A 23,815-nucleotide genomic window follows, 5' to 3' on the forward strand; every position below is an offset into this window, starting at 1 on the left:
ACTGTCTCTGGTGTAGGACCTTTTAGTCTTGTGGTTGAAAATGGCTGTTGGCCTTCTAGGTAGTGTACCTACATCTTTAGGAAAAAGAAAAGGAAATGTGAGAGGGCAAAGAGTAAGCAGCATGATCCTTGAAAGCCTTGCCTTATTGTTTGAGAATGGAAGTCCCCCACAAGGACCCCCACTTATATCTCATTACAAAGAACTGGGACACGTGACCACCTCTGGCTGCAAAATGGCTAAGCATTGGAGTACTTGGCTCGCAGCCTATATGTGTATAGCACAGGAAGCCTCCGGTGAAGGGACTGAAGTTGGTGTTTAGGAAAGTCTGCCTTATAGGTTTTTCAGTTATTTTGTATAAGTTTACTTTTTCTGACATAATGGAAACCTACAGAGAACAAAGAATGTGTTTTGGTATCTTTGAATTGCCCACACTAATGAACAAGAGCCTACCATAATACTTATTACAATGTCTTAGACATTTTGGCTACTCAGATCAATGTTGTTGTATTTTTTTAACTTTAGTTTAGAAATTACAACCAGGAAAGAATTAGTGACTCTAGTTTCTCTGAAAATAATAGAATCCATAGATTTCTATCTAGTGACTCATTTCCTTGTATGAACATTGGAAAATTACCCAGTGTTTCTGCTTCATCAAGTTGGCCCATTAGATAAGAAAAGTTAATGGTAGTATTACTTGGAATATTTTAAGTATAAATTCCAAAAGCAGTGTGGGAAAGAAATCATATAAATGTACATTGGTCAGCCCGGACAGATGTGGTTCAGTTGATTGGGAGTTGTCCTATAAAGCGAAAGGTCACGGGTTCCATTCTTGGTCAGTGCACATGCCTGGTTGAGAGTTCAGCCCCTGGTCAAGGCAGGTTATGAGAGGCAACCGACTGATGTTTCTCTCTCACAAAGATGTTTCCCTCTCTTTCTCCCTCCCTACCCCTCTCTCTAAAAGTAAGTAAATAATATCTTTAAAGTGCTGCACCCTAAAAGAAGTATATTGGTCAACAAGGGCTTTTTCAAAAGCAGTAAAAGGTAAATAGGAATTAGGATAAGTTATTGTAATCAAAGAAAAGATTAGCAATTGAAAACTAAGAATACTCTAATTTCAGATATTTTAACCATTCAGAGTTCTAAGGGGGAAAAACTAAGTACAATTCATTCATTTACATTGCTCAAATTGCTGTTTATTTGTTTAAATCTCAGTTTGCCGAAAAACAGATCTTGTTTGTTGTTCCTCTATCATCTTATTCTTAATTATAAATCATGGAGGATGAAAATAAAACAATTGAACATGAAGATTTGGAACCAACAGGGGTGAATCACACAGCTTCCATGTATCAAGAAACACAGGTAAACCTGTAATCGGATGAAGTACATCCCAAGTTTTTCCTTAAGGAAAGGACTATATGTTTCCAAATCCATGATACAAGTGTTCTCTCTTTGTTCCCTATCACTCAGTTAACAATTCTCCCTATTCTTGATCCCCAAACTCATATAGTACAGAGTAGTGTGACTACCAGTTTTCCCAGATGGTCATTAGCAGCTGGCCCAATATGAGGCTAGACAGATAAGAACCCTGTGAAATTCACTGTGTTCCCAGCCTAACCCTTAGTATGGTTCTTTCATTGCTTAAATTTAAGTAAATGAATGAATGTGAATTGGTTTTTGCCACAGATAGTTATCTTTTCCTGAACCACTTTTATACGTTTACCAACTATTGCCTTTAATTATATCTTAAATAACTTAATTTTATGCCCAGTATAGTAAAACATAATGAAATTTTATGTGACTTAAGCATTTATAATGATAGAAATAGTGACTCAATGGTAAATATGCCCAAGATAATTCTTGTTACAGGTATTAGCTGATTAACTAATAATAAAGCTGTGCACTTCCCCGGTGTTAGCCTTGATTCTAGTAATGGAAATTTGATTTTTGATGTGATAACTCAGTAACTAAAAAAAATGTATAGCAAATATGCAACTTTAAAGATTTTTTTAAATTGCCTTAAACATAGGAGGAAACAGTTATGAACCTCAAAGGTATAAATGGAAATGAACCAACAGAAGGAAGTAGCGTTGTGAATACCAGTGAAAGAAGCCTGCAGGAAACACCATCTGAATCAAATTGTTTGCAAAGACTGAAGCAAACATTCACTTGCCCTCCACATGGCTTACTGGATAGAGTAATAACGAATGGTATGTAAATGGTAAGGATGAGTTCAGAAACACAGTACAAAAGACAGAGTTGTTATATAATGGGAAACCCTAAAATAACAGTTTAAAGAACAAAAGGAAGTTTAATTCTCTCTCACATCAAAACTACCAGGTGAGCTCTGGCTGGTGTAGCTCAGTGGGTTGGGTATGGCCCTGCAAACTGAAAGGTCGCCTGTTTGATTCTTGTCAGGGCCCGTGACTGGGTTGTGGGCCAGGTTCCCAGTTGGGCAAGTCCAAGAGGCAACTGATTGATGTTTCTCTTGCACATCAATGTTTCTCCCCCTCTCTCTCTCCCTTTCATCCACTGCCTCTAAAAATAAATAAATAAAACCTTTATAAAAGTAAAATAAAAACTACTAGGCAAACAATTCACAATGGTAAGTTGCTCTGATCCACATAGTCATTTAAGGGCCCAGGCTGAAGGGCTCTACCATCTCGGACAGCAGACTTCCAAGAGTATTGTGGTCACCATTTCAGCTGCCAGGAAAAGACCAAGAATCAAGGACCTTTTCCTTTTCTGTATCTGAGTTATTTCGCAGGATTATGTTAGGACTCCAATGAGAAAAGTGTCAGAAATCACTTGGAAAACAGAAAAGCACTATGTAAGTGCTGGTTGTCATTACCATTAGTTAGTGCAACCAACGTTTGAGCGAACTCAGCTCAGTCTATACTTCCAAATGAATCACATCATTTTACAAGTAAGGATTTTGGTTTGCAATTCAACTTATTCCAGTAAAGCTGTTATTACTTAAAATATTTGGGATATATTATTTTGGGAATTTATCTCAGCATGATTTTAAATATTGTTAGGTTTGAGATATTTTTGTCTTTGAAGAACGGATTTGGTTTTTCGAAGCAGCCGAACATTATTCCGATACCAATTTGGTGCATATATGGACGTTCAAATTGAATAACACTTTTTTGTTGTTCAGAAAGGAAGTGCATGCATTAGTGTGAATGTGTGTGGGCTTGTTATGCATATTGGAGGATGTGCAGTATAACAGGAAAAAGGAGAAGGGGTTTGCAAATTATCTATAAAGGCAGATTGAAAGACAACTTCAAAAATTGTATTGAGGACTGACAGCATCATTGAAATAAATATATTGCTTCCCAGAGTAAATATATAACATGTTTGTTGTAGAATGTAACATACTTAATCTAGAAGTAATCTTTATTGAAGTCAGGCTCACTTTATAGTTGTTTTTTTATTTGGGAGCTCTAAAAGACATTTTTACCATTCTTAGTTGGGACAATGGACACCAAGTATAATACATTATGCTTTAGGCTCTAGACATGTTTTCAATGAAATTAGGTATGTTTCCAAATTAGCATAAGAAAAAAATCTTGATTTAAAACACATAGAGAAAAACCATGTTCCAAAATATATACCAGTTTATATGACTACAGATAATTTAATATCATTTCTGTTCTTATTATTTTTCTGAATTTGTACCATTCAAATTATGGCACATTTCTAGTTAAAATGTGTACAGTAAAACAGATAGAGATTGACATAAGGAAAGGGTATGATGAATGTTGTGATTTTGAGACATAGTATTTTTATTTTAAAAATTTTTAAACAAATGTATTTACTTTTAGAGAGAGGAGAAGGGAGGGAGAAGGAGAGGGAGAGATACATTAATGTGCAAAAGACACATCAATAGTTTGCCTCTCACATGCCTTCAACTGGGGGGACCTGGCCCACAACACTGGCATGTGCCCTGACTGGGGATTGAACCAGTAACCTTTCAGTTTGCAAGCTAGTGCTCAACCCACTGAGCCACACCATTCAGGGCAAGACTCATTATGTTTTTTTGTTTGTTTGTTTTTGTTTTTTTAAAGATTTTATTTATTTTTAGGGAGGGAGGGGAGTGGGGGAGAGAGAGACAGACAGACAGACACATCAATGTGCGGTTGCTGGGGGTCATGGCCTGCAACCCAGGAATGTACCCTGGCTGGGAATCGAACCTGGGACACTTTGGTTCCCAGCCCGCGCTCAATCCACTGAGCTACACCAGCCAGGGCTAAGACTCATTATGTTTTAATTCTATAATCACTGTCCATAAAGTGCCAGAGAAATTTAACTCAGTGTATAAACATCTCTTCACCTGTTTTCCTTTACTTCTATTCCTGAGGCTTGCAAGATTGTGTTTTTCCTATACTATTTCCTGTGACCATTCAGTATATATAATTATCCTTATTAATAAGTAAATATCAATATTACATGTGAATATTCAATTTTCCAAAATAAAACATGAGAAGCAAATTACTAACTAAATTAAATGTGATTTAAGGAAACCTTATAAATGTACATTTGCTATGTATCTATAACTGTGTTCTGAATATGGAAAATTAGAGGTTTAAAAAAGTGGTCATAAAGTGGAAAAAAATGTAATTATTGACAGTGTTTGTTTATTTCCATCATTATATAATTTATGTTACCAGTGTATTTTTGGTCAAGTATATTGCCAATATATACTTATTAATACAGTAGTTATTTGTTTCCATCAATAACTGGGTAACCAGATCTGATATATGAGACATTAAAGTTCCATTGAATGGAAAACTCTTAATTCTACCTTGCTAAATTTAGTATAAAATTGGGTTTATGGTGTGATAAAGTAAAATTTAGTAGCTGGCAATTCCTGCTTTCCTATTATACCCCCAATACTGCATAGAAATTTCAGCTCATATAGCCATTGGAAAATACCAAAGCCCCTCAGTTATTTCACTAAAATAGCATCACAAGCCTAGAAAATCCTGAACAATTCTATTATGATTTAAAAAATGGAATATTGGATTCAATCTCTAGCAATATGGTAGACAAGCCTCAACAATCTTTTTACTAATACCAATGAAAACATCTGAAAAAAATATATTGTCTTTTTAAATGTACCATTTATCCATCAAGGAAACAAGAAATCATCATACACCAAAACAAAGTATAAGTAAAAGAAATAAATAAGTACTCAATCTGACTTTTACCCCAGAGGCTTCTGCAAAACACCAATGAATGTGAGGTTTATTTTGAGAACCATGAGCATGGGAGGCTACACCAGAGCCTGCCCGGGTTGGAAGAAATATAGCAGGAGAAATCATTCTCCCTTACCCATACAAAGCTGGGACTCAGTGTGATAGTTGATTCGACATAAGCCTGCCCTGCAGATGGGGGCTGCAACTAAATCTATCAGTCTCAGTTGTGGTGCTGGCCAGGGCGAGTAGTCTCCCCTAAAAATGCATAACTTCATGCTCATTTATGCTCCAAAGTCACTGAAGAAAATCAAGGTGAAAATATGTCTAAAACTGGTCCTGGACCATGAGCTTCTGAGTATGTGGGAGAAGTGAATTCAGATCCTTTCTGGAAAAGCTCACATTCTACCTAAGGCTTCAACAATTCTAAAAGATAAAGTTTTAAGAAATAGGTTACTATTGCAAAAACAAACAAGAAAAATCACAACATGCATGAGGAAACATTTCAAAACATTGCATTATCTAAAAATATAGAATATAAAATATTTTGATATCTGTAAAGTTCAGATACAAATATAAGTACAAAATAAGTAACTACTTTTAAAAATGAACAAAGATATTTTAATAAAGAACCAAATTGAATTTCTAGAAATGAAAGATATAGAACAGTAATTGGAATTGAAAACTTAGTGGCTAGATTAGGCAGCAGGGTAATAAAAAGAAAATTGGTAAACTAGCAAATAAGTGAAGAGATTATCTAGAATGTAGTACACACAGAAAAAATGGATAATATGGAAATTAGGTTAGCAACATGGAGAAAAGAGTGTGACTATCTAATCACAGTTCCAGAAAAAGAGAACAGGAAGAATGGTAAAGAGGAAGTATTTAAAGAAATAAAGACTGGGAATTTTTAAGAATTAATGAAAAACAAAAACTAAGGAAACCAAAGGAAGCCATACCTAAACATAACATACTTAAAAACAGCCAAAGAAAAATTCTCTAAAAGAGCTAAAATTAAACTTAAAATGAAAATTAGCACCAGTGAAAGCCTGAAAAAACAAGGAATAATATTTCCAAGGAACTGAGAGAAAGAAACTCTGAACTTAGGATTGTATACCCCCAGAAGAACTATCTTTTAAAAATGAAAATAAAAATAATTACACACAAGTAAAGCAGAATTGACTGACAACAGATCCTAATAGGAAATATGGCATACTTGGCTGCAGGGTGTTTCTGTGTCATGAATTAACTCACTTGCAATGGTAAGTAGGAACTTGTGTCAGTGTAATATGCAATTTGCATTTTTGTACATAATTTTTCCTGGCACGTTAATACTTTGCATCATCAAGCAGTAAAAGTGAATGCAAACTGAATCGAGGCCCTGGCCAGGTAGCTCAGTTGGTTAGCACATGGTCCTGATATGCCAGGGTTACGGGTTTGATCCCCAGTCAGGGTACCTACAAGAATAAAGCAATAAATGCATAAGTGAGTGGAATAGCAAATTGATGTTTTGCTCTCTCTCAAAATCAATCACTCTCTTTTTCCCATGAGCCTTTCTATTTTCAGTGTACAGTTGTGTAGAACACAAGGTTTTCAAATAGAGAAGCATTTCACATTTTAACAAATGCCTCTACTAAAGGGAATACTTCAGGCAACAAGATAGTTGTCTCAGGTGAGGGTCGTGATATAGCATAATGAATGATGATTAAAAAATAGGTAAGTATGTGGGTAATTCTGAACAAACATTGACAGTAGGAAAGAAACAATAGTAATGTTTAAATCAAGGCAGAACTAAATACTGGAATGTGATTGTTCAAGTGTTTTCATGTTCCTGCGAAGAGGGTAAAGGTAGTGATTGTTTCTCTTTTTAATATTAACTAGTGAGATATTTATTGTAAAATTTTAAGGAAAAATAAGGAAATGTTAAAAAAAATCAGAATAGCTCCTGCCGGCAGTGTGAAAGGAAATTGGGAAGGGATTAGGAGGGGTCACACAGGTGGATTCAAAACCACTGGTGGTGACATTCTACTCTCTGAGATGTTGGTAATTACCTGGTTGTTCATATTACTAATGGTCTTCAAACTTACACATGGTTGTAAGTATCTGCATATATTATCTATTTAAAAAATTAGATTATATTAAAATCTATATATAACAACTTATTAATAGAAACTAGTTTTCCTGGTTTGTTTCAGTTACCATGGTTGTTCTTCTATGGGCTGTAGTTTGGTCAATTACTGGCAGCGAATGTCTTCCTGGAGGAAACCTGTTTGGAATTATAATCCTTTTCATATGTGCCGTCATTGGAGGTAAAATTATGGGGCTCATTAAGTTGCCTACATTGCCTCCACTGCCTCCTCTTCTTGGTAAGTGCTAAACACATCCTGTCTTCTTCAGAGTGAATTATGTTTTAGGAGTAGTACTTTGGAAACCTTGGGAAATAAAGGAATAAACTATTTCTGGATTTTCTGTGCTGGAGCTAAAAACTGATAGTTTAACTTTGAGGATTTTTGTGAGCCAGTTGTGAAAAAGGTGATTTCAAAAAATTAAGTTATATACGAGGTCTGTCCAGAAAAAGTCCAGCCATTATTAATATAACGAGAACAGTTTGAGTGACATGGATGTAACCTGGCAGCCGAGGACAGTGGACTGGAATGCATATGCATGAACAATGACGACTTCATGGTACTAGTCAGTGGGGGTGGTAGACACCATTGAGTGAGCATGTGTACTATGTGGTCATTGCATTCAAAATGACTGAGTAGAGCAACGAATCTGTATTAAATGTTGCATTAAGCTTGAACATTCCCATGTGGAAACTATTGGGATGATTCAGCAAGATACAGCTATGGGCAACTGGTGATTGACAGCTTCATCAAGACAACAAACCTGCTCATGCATCACATCTCATGCAGAGGTTTTTGGAGAAACATCAAATCACCCAAGTAACTCAGCCCCCGCCACAGCCCAGATTTGGTGCCCTACGACTTACGGCTTTTCCCAAAACTAAAATCGCCTTTGAAAAGGAAGAGATTTCAGACAATCAATGAGATTCAAGAATATGATGGGGCAGCTGATGGCAATTGGGAAAACTGTGTGGGGTCCCAAGGTGCTCCCTACTTTGAAGGGGACTAAGGTATCATTGTCCTATGTACAGTGTTTCTTGTATCTTGCATCTTCAGTTATTGTCTCTATTTTTCATATTACATGGCTGGATACCTTCTGGACAGACCTCGTATACTGTACTTAGAGTTGAGTAACTTGCATTAAAAACATGAACAATAAATACTTAAAACTGATCCTAAGTATTTTATGACATTTCCCCTTATCTCTGCTCTTGAGACTGTGGAAATACCATATCATGGTGTGGCAGTGCCCATCTCTTTCCAGCTCCACATTCAGTGACACCAGGTTCATAGTTTAACATGGGCCAGGATGGAAGTATTTATAATACAGAAATCAGCAAATGCTACAAATAAGGACTTGATATACTGTAAGTCTCACATCTTTGACAAACAAGTGAAGTTCCCATACATATTTTCATTTGCATTAACATAACATATTCATTCATTATGAATTTCATTATTCATTAACATTAACAAACAAAAATAAACACCAACATTTATGGTGACACCAATACTCGCTTGTCAGTGATGTGAGTGACTTCTTTGCTAAGCTTTTTCACTAAGGACTTGCTTCAAAAATAACTTGGCAGTATTTGAAATAAACTGGACTTTTGTTGATAGTTTTAAAATTTATAATACAAATTTTTTAAAAAAGAATACACCTTTTGAAAGAAGGTGTTCTTTCCTCCACAACCAAGGAGAGGCTCCTGCGGGCATGGAGGCAAGAAGGGGATGCCTGCCGAGTGGCAGTCAGTTGGCCACACCAACCCGGACCACTGGCGAAGGAAACATGGCCCCAAGGAAATTGTTTTTACGTTCATCAGGAGAATAAAAAGTGCTCCCTTATCCCCTCTAAAACTCCTAAAGAAACTCTTGACATATTTTTGAGTTCTTGTAACATTATTATTTCTCTGGATTTCAGGTAATTATGTGCTATAATCAATCTAGGACTGGTTTAGATCCACATTTTAAGTTTCAGTAAGAAACTATTGACATACTAATGAAATGTAAGTTTAGTGTAGCATTTTTGGCGGGTAATTCATCAATATCTATAAAAATGATATACATACCTGGTTCCTAGAGCCTAACACTTCCACTGCTGTGAATTATCCTGTGGATATACTTGCACAAACCTGCAAATCTATAAGCTCCATATGAACAGGGACCATGTTGGTCCAGCTCACCTCAGTTTTACCAGGGAACCGTAAGAGTACCATAAGGCTGGCATGTAGTAGGCACTTAATAAGTACCTGATATATGAATTGGTCCATGAATTGGCCCCAAAATTATGATATTTTCAAACAATGAGGTACTATTATGACTTTTTAAAAGAATAAGGCAAATATAGATGTGCATCATTGGGAATATGTTCAGAATATGGGTTGAGTGTAAAAAAACCTAAATTGTACAGTGGTGCAAAAATATGCTCCCATTTGAGTCCAACACAGAGTACACATGCATGCAAACACACGTTGTGCTTAAGTAGGTAATGAAACGTTCTGGAAGAGCACAGAAAACACTTCATAGTGGAAACTTTTGGGGAATGAAGGTGGAAAGTTACAGTGGGGTTGGACATACACTTGTTACTTTACTCCTGCCTGTAATGTGTTAATTTTTACCATGTTGTTTTTATCACTAATTTTTGAAAGAGCTATTATAGCCTACTTCATACTTTCAAAAATTCTAGACAGACCATGACTGCAGAATTCAGGACTTTGAGACCTTATTCTAGATTAAATGGCAGTGATAAGAGATGCCTGGAGGTGAATTCAGCTTTTTTGCCTGGAGGTATCTGGAGCAAGTTAACAAAAGCTGTGCTTGTAATTCGTCTCTGTTCTCATAGCTTACATACAAAGCATCTCCACCTCAGTAAATGCGTTTAGTCCTTTAACATGTGGTGCCTATGAGGAGATAGTGAGAGGAGGGCAGGAGCCTCACAGTGCCTGGCAGAGCAGTCTTCCCGTTGGTATGAATGTGTGACATCAGCAAGGGCAGAATTCTCTCACGACCACTCAGCTTTCTCAGTCACACTCAACTACTTGCAAATTCCAGATTATGTCACCCTTTCTCGTCATACCTTGGAAGAAACTTCAGTGTCTTCCATAAACTTCTCAACTCCCCCAATCCCCTCTCCTTCCCCCTTCCCTGCCTTTGGACTGCTGTGACTCATCCTCCTGTCTCAGCTTATGCTTATGGTTTTATAACATTGCGTCTGTCCAGTTGTCTTGCCCCCCTACAGTCTGCAAGCTTGTTGAGGTGTGATGCCAAGTCTTTGTCCATTATTATCTCAAATACCTACCCCAGTGTCTCAGGTACTGAAGGTGTTGGTATGTGTTGAATTGTTGAATGAAAGGAGGCACTTCTAAGCCTTTGTAAAGCAGGTTGTGTTTTTTTTTTTATTAAATTACCTGGTTTGAAGGCAAAATAGAGCCCCACATAGGTATTTATGGATATTTCAGGTAATCTGACGTAGCAAGTAATTTCAGGAGCTGTTTGCTGCTTGCACACAGATGACTGAATTGGACATTTTATTAAAACATTTCATATTTAGAATTTGATCACACTTTACAATATTGTCCTATTTCTCTCAGTTTCAGTTACTCTAATGATTATTTTAGTCTATCATTTTTATTGCATATTAAAGCTTTTTGTTAGCTTCTTTACCATATTAATTTTTAAATTAAAGTTTAATGTAATTTTATCTAAGGACTAAGCATAAAGGAAGTAGTTTCTGGGATTATAGAGTAATCTCGTTCACATCTAAAGTGCCAAAAAGTATTTTCTGTGTTTGAAAACTAAAGAGTTGTTTGACTCCCCCATTCCAGGCATGCTGCTTGCTGGGTTTCTCATAAGAAATATCCCTGTCATCAGTGAGAACGTGCAGATCAAGCACAAGTGGTCTTCTGCTTTGCGAAGCCTAGCCCTGTCTATTATATTGGTTCGTGCTGGCCTTGGGCTGGATTCAAAGGTATTGAAGTTGTAAAATTCTAACTCTTGACCATGAATTTTGTTCCTCCAATGCTGCAAGTATCAGAATCACAGCTTTAGAAAATGGGTATGGACACTTTTCATGGCATTCTCAAGAAGGCAATAGAATTTATTTCATGCAGGACTATCCCCAGGAGATGTCCCCATGTTTTTTTATGGAGGAAAGTACAGTTACTGTCTGTTTGGGGACAGCACCAAGAATAAAGCACTCCCCTTTCTCTGTCAGAGACATAGGCCATAGTTATAGATAATGATCATGAGAGAGCCATCCTCTATTTGAAGCACAAAGCCCAAAACAGGAGTTCAGGGCTAACTATACTAGCTTAGGAAACTGCCTGGAATACGGAATGAGTCTCAAGTATACTTTTCTAAAATGATTTTAGTTATGCATGTTTTTGAAGATGGGAGTGAATATTTTGGGGGATAAAGGTCGTTAACCTGGGTTCATTCTGGGGCCACAAATCATACATAAAGCTAACACTGAGAAGATTAAACCTGCTTGGGTTCAAACCTAACTCCACCATTCACCAGTTTCGTGATCTTGGGCAAATGACTCTAACTTGTACCTTTTCAGATGAGGACATCTAAAAACGGTGGTAATAATATTACCTACATTACAGGGTTGTTATGAGGCCTAAATAAGTTATCTCCAAAACACTTAGAACACTGAAATGTTTGTGAAGTAAGACTCAGTACATGCAAACTTCATGATGATCCAGACATGGCCTGAATACTGAAGAAAAAGCATTTAATGTCATTTTCTCTGTTGGTCTTCAGAGGCTTATTTTAATATGTCTATTTTTATATTTCAGGCCCTGAAGAAGTTGAAGGGTGTCTGTGTACGATTATCCATGGGTCCTTGTCTTGTGGAAGCATGCACGTCCGCCCTTCTTGCCCACTTCCTAATGGGTTTACCCTGGCAATGGGCATTTATACTGGGGTAATGATTTTGCCTTGTTATATGAAAATATGCATGGTCATTTAGGGCTTTCTCTGATTCTATACAGGAGAATGCATAATAGCACTTTCTTAAGGACATCAGAAAATATAACATGGATATTCCAGCATAGTATTATGGCTATTAATATTCCAACATATCATTAGGTGATCCTGCTGTCTCTTCCTTCCACTGTCAGTTCTTATTTCAAATGGCTAAGGACCAAGAGAGGAAAATAAATATAAATCGCTTAGTAGAAATTTAGGGCTAATAAGTAGGCAAGAAGTTAGTTGTGAGTTCTCATGGTTAAGACTCTGGAGCTACACTGTCTGGACTCAAGTCCTGACTTGGGACTTTCCAGGATGTGGTCTCTGGCAGTTACCCCATCTCTCTGTACCTCAGTGTCCTCATCTGCAAAATGAACAGGATGACTGTAGCTGCCTCATGGGGTTGTTATGAGGATTAAATTATTTAATATATATGAAGTGCTTAAAGTGGTGTTTGGCACGTGTTAAGTACTATAAAGGCTTCTGCTGTTACTACTGCTTCTATTCTTCGTATCACCATCACCATCAGTGTGGCCTTCCCCTTCTGTTCTGTTGTCTCATTTGGCATACTAAGCCCTGAGAGAAGAATCACTGGATCCCAATCCAAACATCCATGGCCACGTTTTTTAAAACTTGTGCCATGAATGTTTTTTTTTAAAGGCAGATGCCTGGGGCCTAACCCCATATGTCTTCTAGACCAGCAGTCCCCAACCTTTTTGGCACAAGAGACCGGTTTCATGAAAGACAATTTTTCCACAGATGAAGGGAAGCTCACTTACCTGCCATTATTTCCTGCTGTGCAGCCCAGTTCCTAACAGGCCAAGGACCAGTACCTGTCCTTGTCCCAGGGGTTGGGGACCCCTATTCTAGACCACCCATACATAAATATATATATGCAACCAAAGTGCTTGCAATGCAGGTTGTTCATGGCCACAGTTTGTTTTTTAAAAAAGTGTTCCATAGAACTTGTATATGTGTGTTTCTGGTTTGAGGCATCACTGCCATTGAAAAGACTATCTAAAGGGTATCCTCTAAAAAAAGTAGAGGTTGTAATTTTAGTAATGATGGTGATGATGGTGGGTAAGATAGTATCATAAATGTTTAAAGTGCTACCTGCTTAGCTTTGTTTTAGGTGCTGTGTCTCCAGCTGTCGTGGTGCCTTCAATGCTCCTTTTGCAGGAACGAGGCTATGGTGTTGAAAAGGGTATCCCAACCTTACTCATGGCTGCTGGCAGCTTTGATGACATTCTGGCCATCACTGGCTTCAACACATGCTTGGGCATGGCCTTTTCCACAGGTAAACTGATCATTTCACAGTGTGCTGTCCTCTTGAGCTCAAGAGAGAGATTATAGTGAAATAAGTGTGACATATTTGTTTGATGACTGATTAAGGTAAATTCAAATAGAGAAAGCAACTCAAGAGTTAGTTCCTTACCTAAGGGGGAACCAGTAGCTTCCTACCTTCCCTCCCTTCACCGTCTAGACACACTGCTCAAGTAGTGTGGGAAGTGAATGAAGGGGGAATGCAAAGTAGCAACATTTAAAGGAGAACAGCTTTTGCATGGAGCCATCTAGGAAAGTTTAATCTGGAGACCTCACACAAAGGTTGAGTAGATTTTTCAATGAGCAAAATGACAGAGAAGAGTTCGAGTGGAAGGAACAATTTCTGTTCTCTCATTTTTATATTTTATGGTTACAAACAATGATTTAGATGAGTGTCTTATTAATACTTGATAATTGTCTGATTTGGGTATATTTTGTTTTAAGTAGTAATAAAGAAGAAACACTTTAGAAAGTTATGTATTCTCTGTACAGTTCCCTGTAGTTGTCTTAACCATTTTGTAGTTATATATGATTTATAGTGATTACCTAGAACCTCACCTCTTCTTATTGCCCCAGTTGCCTTAACATCCAGTCCCTTCCGTGTCTCACTAGTAAATTAATCTTATCAAAGGATGGCTCTCATAATGTTACTTTCCTTTTCAAGAACAATGAGGATTCCCTATTACCTATTAAATCAAATCTACTCTGTTGCCTTTGTCTTAACTGTACTGTATCTATCCAAACTTATGTTTTCACTGCTTTCCTGGCCCACACCTTTAAAACAAATGATTCTCAGCCTCAGATGCACTCTAGTGTCAAGGTAAGAAACATCCAAACCTGCAGAGAATTTTTATGTATTTATATGAGCCAAACTCACAACAATGTCTGGGAAGCAAAATTGAACAAATTGGGAAAGTGCTCTGGAGAATAGCAGTTTTACAGCTTATTTTATGCATTAGAATCATAGGAAGAACTGTAAGACAGGAGGTTACATGAAATTCATTGGTGATAGATTAGGGATGCAAGAGAAAACAAAGAGGCAAAATATCTGAGATCGAATAAAGAGTAAAATGGAGAGACACATACTTCTTTTACATTGGTGGATCCAAGGTAGTTAACAATTAACATTTACAGTATACAGGGATGGTGTGCAGAGAACAAGATAACAATGAGGGGTTCTGCCAAGGAAGCTGCAGGCCGAGGATGTGAGTACCCACAGTGACCCGCTTTTAGTTAGGAATTTTTATGATTCAGACCATCCTATGTAGCTACTTTCAGCCTCTGTGTTTGTAAAGCCCACCATGCAGGCCACCCCTGAGCTGGTTGGGTTTAGTATGTGGTCCTTTTTTGTCCACACTAGAATTGCCTGGTGGGAGGGTTAAAAAATACATATATATGGCCCTGCCTTGGACTAATTAAAGCCAAACCTTTAGAAACTGAAAACACAGCTGTAGAGTGTTGAAAAAGATAACCAAGTAAACTTGAAGATCTAATTGGCTTTATTATGTGATTCATGAATTGGGCAACATTCATTTAGCAACTAGAAGGGCTCTCTAAGGCAGGGGCATCAAACTCATTTTCACCAGGGGCCACATCAGCCTTGAAGTTGCCTTCAAAGGGCCAAATGTAATTTCAACTCCATAACAGTTAAGGAGTAGTTACATTTACACAGTCCTAAAATACATTCGGCCCTTTGAAGGCAACCTTGAGGCTGATGTGGCCCCTGGTGAAAATGAGTTTCACACCCCTGATCTAAGGGTAGGAAAAAATGGAATATTGTTATGGGGAGAAGGGTAAGGCAAGGGAGCCATTGACAAAAGAAAAGAAAAGGATTATTTTTAGACCAGACTGTCTTTTTTCTTTTGAGGCAGGAAAGGAAGACAAGGATTTGTATTAGGCAGACTGCCTCTTCTTTCTAGGGGGGTGGTAGGTAGAGAGGGTCCATATGACAAGATGTTTCCTTGATGTTGACCAGGAAATTCAAGACTTGGAATAAGATTGTATTTCTGAGACATGTTGAAACTGCAGTTCAATCAGGCATTAAATCTAGGTTTGGTATCATGGGCTTTAGCACAAGTGACACCATTGTGGTCCCATGGTTTTGTTTTTAACAAGGGCATCAGAGTTTGCATGAAAGTCATGGGGGAGGGGGAAGAGCAGGGGCAGGGAGGGCAGTGGGGAGGGTTTGCTCCGGTTTTCATAATCAGGGGTGGGGTGAGGGGGGAGAAGGCTATGGATAGGTTAAAAACCCTTCCTTGTTGATAATGTTACATTCACTCTGCCTGTTCCCCTACGTGTGGTCCTTCATCCTTTGGATGGGCACTATCTGGACCTCTTAAAAATGTGGATCCCAAGCCCTGCCAGACTTACTAAATTAAAATTTCAGAGATGGAGTCCAAGAAGTCTTAAACAAACAAACAAACAAACAAACAATACCTTACTATACAAGAGACTGAAAGTAATTAGTACTTTCTACATGTTTATAGCAAATTATTCACTATAATAGGTCAAGACATATGCTATCATAACATACTTTTGACAGTCATACTCTGTCTAACAGAGTTGTCTGAATTAAATAAAATGACTACAAGGGTATTATACTTTTAAATCAGAGAGATGATTGAAACTGTAGGGCAAGAAAAACTGGTTTACCTCTACCCATTTTAGGTTCCTTGGCTGGGGCTCTGTAAGTCAGATTGACCAACGACAGATTAACAGAACAACAGTTTATTAGCACGTGTGTTGTGCCACACTCAAATGGGAGTACTCAGGGAGGAGTAACTGAAAGGAGTGGTTAGAATTTGGGCTTATGTGGCATCTTAGCAAAGAACGGTAATTTTGTAGAGAATTGCCAGACAAAAGATAAGGACTTTGAGCTTTTAGGTCAACAAATTATGGCAAGGCAACTATATGAGAAACTAATGGTAGATAATGGCTGGTCTTAGGAAAAACTGCCATGTCAATTCTACTGGTGACATCTCTGAGCCTGTGAGGGTCCCTGGTGGTCTCAGTGGTTAACTTCTGGCCTTCCTGGTCCAGAGAGAATAGGAACACCTTTACAAATTTGTAGCCAGCTTTTAAACAAACAGAGGGGGTGCAAGGAACTTTTTGTGTATCTGTCTTTCCTCAAGTGCCTTCAGCTCAAAGTAATCCTTATGCCAAAGTAGCATATTTTGAGGTGGCATAGTCTGCATCCTTCATCACAATATGAAGAAACCACAATAATTTGTTAGTACATTTACTCTTAGAATAGTGTATAAAAAGGCTTTATGTGTTGAACAATTTTAATACAATTTTCTGCACAATGTGCTAACAAAGATTTTCTTCATTCAAGTGTTCTAAGTCTTTTATGCTTGGGTGGAATATACAGGTTCTTCTTACCTCTCTATATTATAATATTTCAAAGAAGCTAGACCTCCAAGAGCAATTTCAAAAATAATTTGTTTAATTTTTTTAAATTACCATTGACTTTCAATGTTACTTTATTAGTCTCATTAGTCACTTTACTAGAAACTACATTAGTTTCAGGTGTATAGCCCAGTGGTTAGTTAGTCAATGATATAATATACAAAATGATCCTCCCATTATTTCAACTACCCACCTGGCACCATATGTAGTTATTACAATACTAACTGTATTCCCTATGCTGTACTTTACATCCCTGTGACTGTACATCCCTATTCAAAAATAGTGTTTTTTCAGATTTACTTTTAGAATAAACATTAGAGGGACTTACCCCTACACTCACTGTGCTAAGAAGAGAATCTTGATTTTAATTGCCAAATTCTTAAATTACTGTATTCTATCCATATCACAGCTACTCAATATCAGTGTGCATTTATTACTTAAAAATGGCAGTTTAAAGGCTAGATCTGCCTACGTACCCAGCCTCTGAATATAACAGAAAAAAATTATCTCTGAACCATGAATTTTACCTTTCATGTTTTCTTGGGCTCCTTAAGTAAATATTTATGGAAGTAGACATAGAACAGAGTACACTAGTCATAGCTTATGTCTGTTTTGAAATATATAGCCCATATATATGTGCTTTTATTATAAGATAGGTCTATTAGACATTTTAAGTCATAGATTCAAGAATGTAGAGCTCAGACAACATCTATAAACTCTTCCTACAGTGTAATTTGATGCTTTATGCTGATGTTTAAAGTCAAGTTTGTTTATGGATTTCGAGTTCTGTCTAAAGTTTTTCTTTTTCATATATTTGTAAGGCTCCACAGTTTTTAATGTCTTCAAAGGAGTTTTGGAGGTGGTAATTGGTGTGGCAGCTGGATCTCTTCTTGGACTTTTTGTTCGGTACTTTCCAAGCAGTGACCAGGTAAAAGAAATAATCTGTGGGAAAGTTATGCTCTGCATTGTTACTGGAAAAGCATTCTGGAGCACTTCCTCCAAAGCCAATGTGAGGGACATAACTTAGAAAACGGCACCCCATGTTCGAACTGCATATCTAACAGTGCTGTCTATGAGATGTAGGAAGAGAACTAAATGCATGAGATTTCAATGCAGTCCTAAAGGTTTTTTCTCTAATTTGTATTCTGTACAGTTCAAATTTTTCTGTAAAACAAATAACAACAATTCCAAAATGATACAATATGCAAATTTTAAATTTTTAAATTAATTTTTATTCCATTATTTCTACTTATTTTTATTAATCATTCATAAACAGAACTAGAACAAATATTTCAAAAATTTATATGGAATCACAAAAGGCCCTGCATAGCAACAGCAATCCTGAGAAAGAACAAAGTTGTAGAAATCACTCTACCTAATAAACTATACTGCAAGGCATTAGTAATCAAAACAGCCTGGTACTGGCATGAAAACAGGCACATAGATTAATGGAACAGAATAGAGAGCCCAGAAATAAACCCACACCTTTATAATCAATTAATATTCGACAGAGGAAGCGAGCACATACAATGGGCTAATGATAATTTATTGAATAAATGGTGTTGGGAAAATTGGACAGGTATGTGCAGAAAAATGAAGCTAGACCACTTTCTTACATCACACACAAGAATAAATTCAAAATGGATTGAAGACTTAAATGTTAAACCTGAAATCATAAAAATCCTGGAAGAAAACATAGGCAGCAAAGTCTCAGGTACTGCTCATAGAAATTTTTTTATCAGAGATATTTTCCCAGGGAAGGGAAACAAAAGAAAAAATAAAAATATGAGACTACATCAAACTAAAAAGTTTTTGCACAGCAAAGGAAAACATGAACAAACTAAAAAGACAACCCACAGAATGGAAAAACATATTCACCAATACATCTGATAAGGATTTAATCTCCAAAGTTTATAAAGTACTTACAAAACTCAACACCAAATAACTAAGTAACCCAATTAAAAATGGGCAAAGGACCTAAACAGGCACTTCTTCAAAGAGGACAGACAGATGGCCAATAGACGTATGAAAAGATGCTCAATGTCACTAATATCAGAGACACAATATTCAACTAAATCAAGATGTAAAATGACTGTGTGCTTTTTATTTAGTATCAAAATACCTTAGATTCTAATACTTTCTAATACTATACATAGACCTTAATATTTTATTATAATGTCCAATATTTCTAACCACAGAGATCAAAGTTCTTCATGGTTCACAATGCTTTCTCAACATAAAAATGTTTTTTTTTCTATAAGAATTGGCATAATGAAGATTTCAGAACATTTTGAATGGATTAGAAACTTAAGTAGAGGGATTTCTGGCCATGATGGAGACACAAATAGCATACTTTGCCTCTTTGCATAACCAAAAGAAGGACAACAACAAATTTTAAAACAAAAAAACAACCAGAATTGCCAGAAAATCAAACTGTATGGAAGTCCAACAACCAAGGAGTTAAGAAAAATTCATCCAGACCGGTAGAAGGGGAGGAGACAGACAGCCAGGGTGGACAGGATGCATGCCAAGGCAGTGGCTGGCAGACTGGGTGGGCAAGGTGACAGCTGGTGGCTGGCAGTTCCACATTTGCTTGTGGATAAACAAGGACAGACAACCCGGAAACAAGACAGATGGCGCAACCCAGGGTTCCAGAGTGAGAAAAGAAAGCCTCAAAACCTCTGGCGGTAAAAAGTTGGGGGGAGGGGTTGCAGTGGCGAGAGAAACTCCCAGGCTCACAGGAAAGTTCATGGGAGAGAACCACAGTGTCCTAGGATATACACAAACACACCTACCAAGGAATCAGCACCCGAAGGGCCCAGTGTGCTTATGGGAAGCAGGGGAAGTGACTGAAAGCTGGCCAAGAGCCCAGCAAGTGGCTGTTCCCTCTCTGACCCCTCCCCCATATATAGCACCACAATGCAGCAACATGGGTTGCCCCAGCCCTGGTGAATACCTAAGGCTCCACCCCTTACAACATAACAGATGTTACAAGACAAAGAAATATGGCCCAAATGAAAGAACAGATCAAAGCTCCAGTAAAAGAACTAAGTGATGAAAGAGATAGCTAATCTATCAGATGCAGAGTTCAAGACACTGCTAATCAGAATACTCACAAAAATGGTTGAGTTTGGTCACTAAATAGAGGAAAAAGTGAAGGCTATGCACAGAAAAATATACAGGGAACCAACAGTGAAGGGAAGGAAGCTGGGAATCAAATAAATTATTTGGAACAGAAGGAAGAAATAAACATTCAATCAGAACAGAATGAAGAAACAAGAATTTGAAAAATGCAGAGAGGCTTAGGAACCTTTGGGACAACTGCAAATGTTCCAACATCCGAATCATAGGGGTGTGAGAAGAACAGCAGCAAGAAATTGAAAACTTATTTGAAAAAATAGTGAAGGAGAACTTCCCCAATCTGGCAAAAGAGACTTCCAGGAAGTTCAGGAAGCCCAAAGAGTCCCAAAGAAGTTGGACCCAAGAAAGCACACACCAAGGCACATCATAATTACATTACCCAAGATTAAAGATAAGGAGAGAACCCTAAAAGCAGCAAGATAAAAAGAGACAGTTACCTACAAAGGAGTTCCCATAAGACTATCAGCTGATTTCCCAAAAGAAATCTTGCAGGCAAGAAGGGGCTGGAAAGAACTATTCCAAGTCATGAAAGGCAAGGACCTACATCCAAAATTACTCTATCCAGCAAAGCTTTCATTTAGAATGGAAGGGCAGATAAAGTGCTTCTCAGATAAGGTCGAGTTAAAGGAGTTCATCATCAGCAAGCCCTTATTATATGAAATGTTAAAGGGACTTATTGAAGAAACAGAAAAAGATCAAAACTATTAACAGTAAAATGACAACAAACTCACAACTTTCAACAAACTGAACCTAAAAAACAATGAAAACAAAAACAAACTAAACAAACAACTAGAACAGGAACAGAATCACAGAAATAGAGATCACATGGAGGGTTATCAGTAGGAAGGAGGAGAAGGAAGAATGGGGCAAAAGGTACAGGGAATAAGAAACATAAATGGTAGGTACAAAATAAACGGGGAAGTTAAGAATAATATGGGAAATGGAGAAGCTGAGGAACTTATGTGTATGACCCACGGACATGAACTAAGGTAGGGGAATGCTGGTGGGGGGTGCACAGGGCTGAGGGGGGTAAAGGGGAGAAAAAATGAGACCACTGTAACAGCATAATCAATAAAATATACTTTAAGAAAGAAACTTAAGTAGAACTTTAAGAAAAGTAATATATCCATTACCAGTATGTTGATTTGACTTTTCATTATGCTCCATAAAACTCAAGGTAAAATTGTCTTATAAAAGAAAATTGTGAAATATATTGTAAATTTTTTGAATGCATAAAAAAAGTGACAAGATCTTTCTAACTACACCAAAAAAATGAAGAGAAAAATGTGTGTAAAGTGATATGGTTAGTTGAGAAAAGTGCCACTCTGTTTAATAGGACAACCACTGGCTACATGTGGCTATAGCAGAGAGCATTTCCACAGGCAGTGCAGATACAGAAATTTCCATGGTCACTGGCCCTTCTATTGGGAAGCAATGATCCAGTAGCACCCACACAATAACTCATGATGAGAGTACTATTCACACAAACATTTTACTGATAAGGAAGTCCAAACTTCGGGTGGGGGAAGTGACTTGAACCAAGGTCACATAGCTAGAATGCAGTGGAGCTGGAAATGAACTCAGTTATTTCCCCTTCAGATCCTGCCTGCCTGTAAGTCAAGCATTCTTAAAGACATGCCTGCCTTCTAAAGTTATCAAGAATTTTTAAAGGCAGAACAGTGAAAAGTAAAGGGAAAGAGGTACACATTTCTTAAGACATTAAAAATCAACAACATAAAAAAATAAAACTCAACAACAAAAATCTACTCAGTCAATAGTCTCTTAAATCTTCTTGGTATGTAAGGATTTAGAAAGAAAAACCCAAAGTGCATAACATAAAGAGTAAACAGAGATCCTAAAACTAACAGGTGTCACATCTTTATCCTTTATAAAAGCCCGTGATGTAACAGCGTTCAGGGAGGAGGAAATGAAGTTTGGAGAGGCACAGGAACGTGCCACACGTATACCAGCGATGTGAAAGAGCTAGAATAAACCTGGCCCGTCTGGCTCCAAAGCCCATGGTGCTTTTTTCTGCCATTCCATTCAACCCTGTAAAATTCTGCATCGATAACTGCGCAGGAAGCTAAATCTTATTCCTGAAAGAGGCAGCTACATTTGCACCTGTGTTATCTCCGCTTTTGCTGAGTAAAGGAAAGTGAATGTTGTGTCATGCATTTATGTGTACAGGTACAGGCATTTTGACTTTCCACTAAGTTTTGAAGATGGAAACACCAGTAATTAAAGGTCCATTACATGAAATAATTGAGGTAATTAAACTTCTTTCCCCCTCAAGGACAAACTAATGTGGAAACGAGCCTTCCTCGTCTTGGGGCTGTCCGTGCTCGCAGTGTTCAGCAGCTCGTACTTCAGCTTCCCTGGCTCCGGAGGACTGTGCACATTGGTCCTGGCTTTTCTCGCAGGCCTGGGGTGGGCCGGCCAAAAAGTGAGTTTCATTTTAAGCCCTTCTCATAACTCCTTTTCTGATTAGATTAATTTTTCATTCAGATGTTTTCTTAACATCAGATTAATAAAATTATTTTATCATAAAAGCTATTTTCTATGCACATACAAATGGATGCCCAAAGACACACTTTCTTATCTCCATTATATACCAATCTGTAACTTGATGTCTTCACTTAAAATATATCATAATCATAGTTCTCTGATGCCTTCCTTATTCTTTCTAAGGGCTGCAGAGTATTACATTTTATGGCTATACTGTACTTTATTAAACCAGTCTCCTACTCACACACATATGGAAAACACATTGTTTTCCATATTCTGCTGAACAAAAGATGCTTCAATAAAATATCCTTATATATACCATGTGTCATAAACTCTAAGCATTGTCAAGACTAAGAAGAAAGGAAAAGAATGTTGCCAATTATGACATGACTTCATAATTTCAGAGATGTTTAAATGTGAGAAGATGTATACCATAAAATCAACAATGTACAGCATATCTTTGAGTTTATCTATAGGATGAATTTTCTAGAAATAACATTGCTCTATGAAAGAGGTTTCACATTGATTATTTTTTATTTTATTTTTCAATTACAGTTTACACTCAATATTATTTTGTATTAGTTCCAGGTGTACAGCATAGTGATTAGATAATCCTATCAATATTTCACAAAGTGCTCCCCTCATTACTTCCAGTACACACCTGGCAACATGCATAGTTATTATAATATTATTGACTGTTATTCTGAAAGTATCCGTTTTCCCTTTTAAAAGGCTGTACCATACTGATAGGTAAATAGTGGTATCTTGATTTCCGTTTCTTTGATTAGCAGCAAAATGTAATACTTTTTCATATATTTAGCTACTTGTATTTTTTCATTTTCTTTGATCTGTCTTTTGTCAATTTTCTTCTTAAGTTTAATGCATTATTGATCTGTAAGATACAGACAGACACATACACATATATATGATATTAGCCCTTCATGCCTTTTTAGATTGTTCATTTTTTACACACAGATATCTTATATTTTCATGTGGTGAGGTCTAGCAGACTCTTATGACCTTTCCTCAATACTCATTTTTTTTCTGAAAAATATCTTTAACATCTTACATATGTTATCTCATTTACTTTTACAATAAACTTGATGAATATATATATTTGACCTGCTATATAGATGAGGACATGAA

General features: G+C 37.2%; 1 protein-coding gene across 4 annotated transcripts in view; it reads left to right on the top strand.

Moving 5' to 3' along the window:
• Positions 1 to 23,815, top strand: part of SLC9B2 (solute carrier family 9 member B2) — a 50,276-nt gene that overhangs the window by 13,987 nt on the left and 12,474 nt on the right. For 3 of the 4 annotated variants that reach the window (XM_036025832.1, XM_036025844.1, XM_028506881.2), the window contains exons 2-9: positions 1,213 to 1,359; positions 2,027 to 2,207; positions 7,391 to 7,561; positions 11,146 to 11,288; positions 12,121 to 12,248; positions 13,414 to 13,589; positions 17,845 to 17,951; positions 22,458 to 22,607. In XM_036025832.1, coding sequence (XP_035881725.1) covers positions 1,273 to 1,359; positions 2,027 to 2,207; positions 7,391 to 7,561; positions 11,146 to 11,288; positions 12,121 to 12,248; positions 13,414 to 13,589; positions 17,845 to 17,951; positions 22,458 to 22,607 — 1,143 coding nt within the window. In that variant the 5' untranslated portion in view covers positions 1,213 to 1,272. The remainder of the gene's footprint in view (positions 1 to 1,212; positions 1,360 to 2,026; positions 2,208 to 7,390; positions 7,562 to 11,145; positions 11,289 to 12,120; positions 12,249 to 13,413; positions 13,590 to 17,844; positions 17,952 to 22,457; positions 22,608 to 23,815) is intronic. The other variant, XM_028506882.2, reaches the window with a different exon arrangement.

This window comes from Phyllostomus discolor, chromosome 1 (genome assembly GCF_004126475.2).
Source record: "Phyllostomus discolor isolate MPI-MPIP mPhyDis1 chromosome 1, mPhyDis1.pri.v3, whole genome shotgun sequence".
Taxonomy (NCBI): Eukaryota; Metazoa; Chordata; class Mammalia; order Chiroptera; family Phyllostomidae; genus Phyllostomus; species Phyllostomus discolor.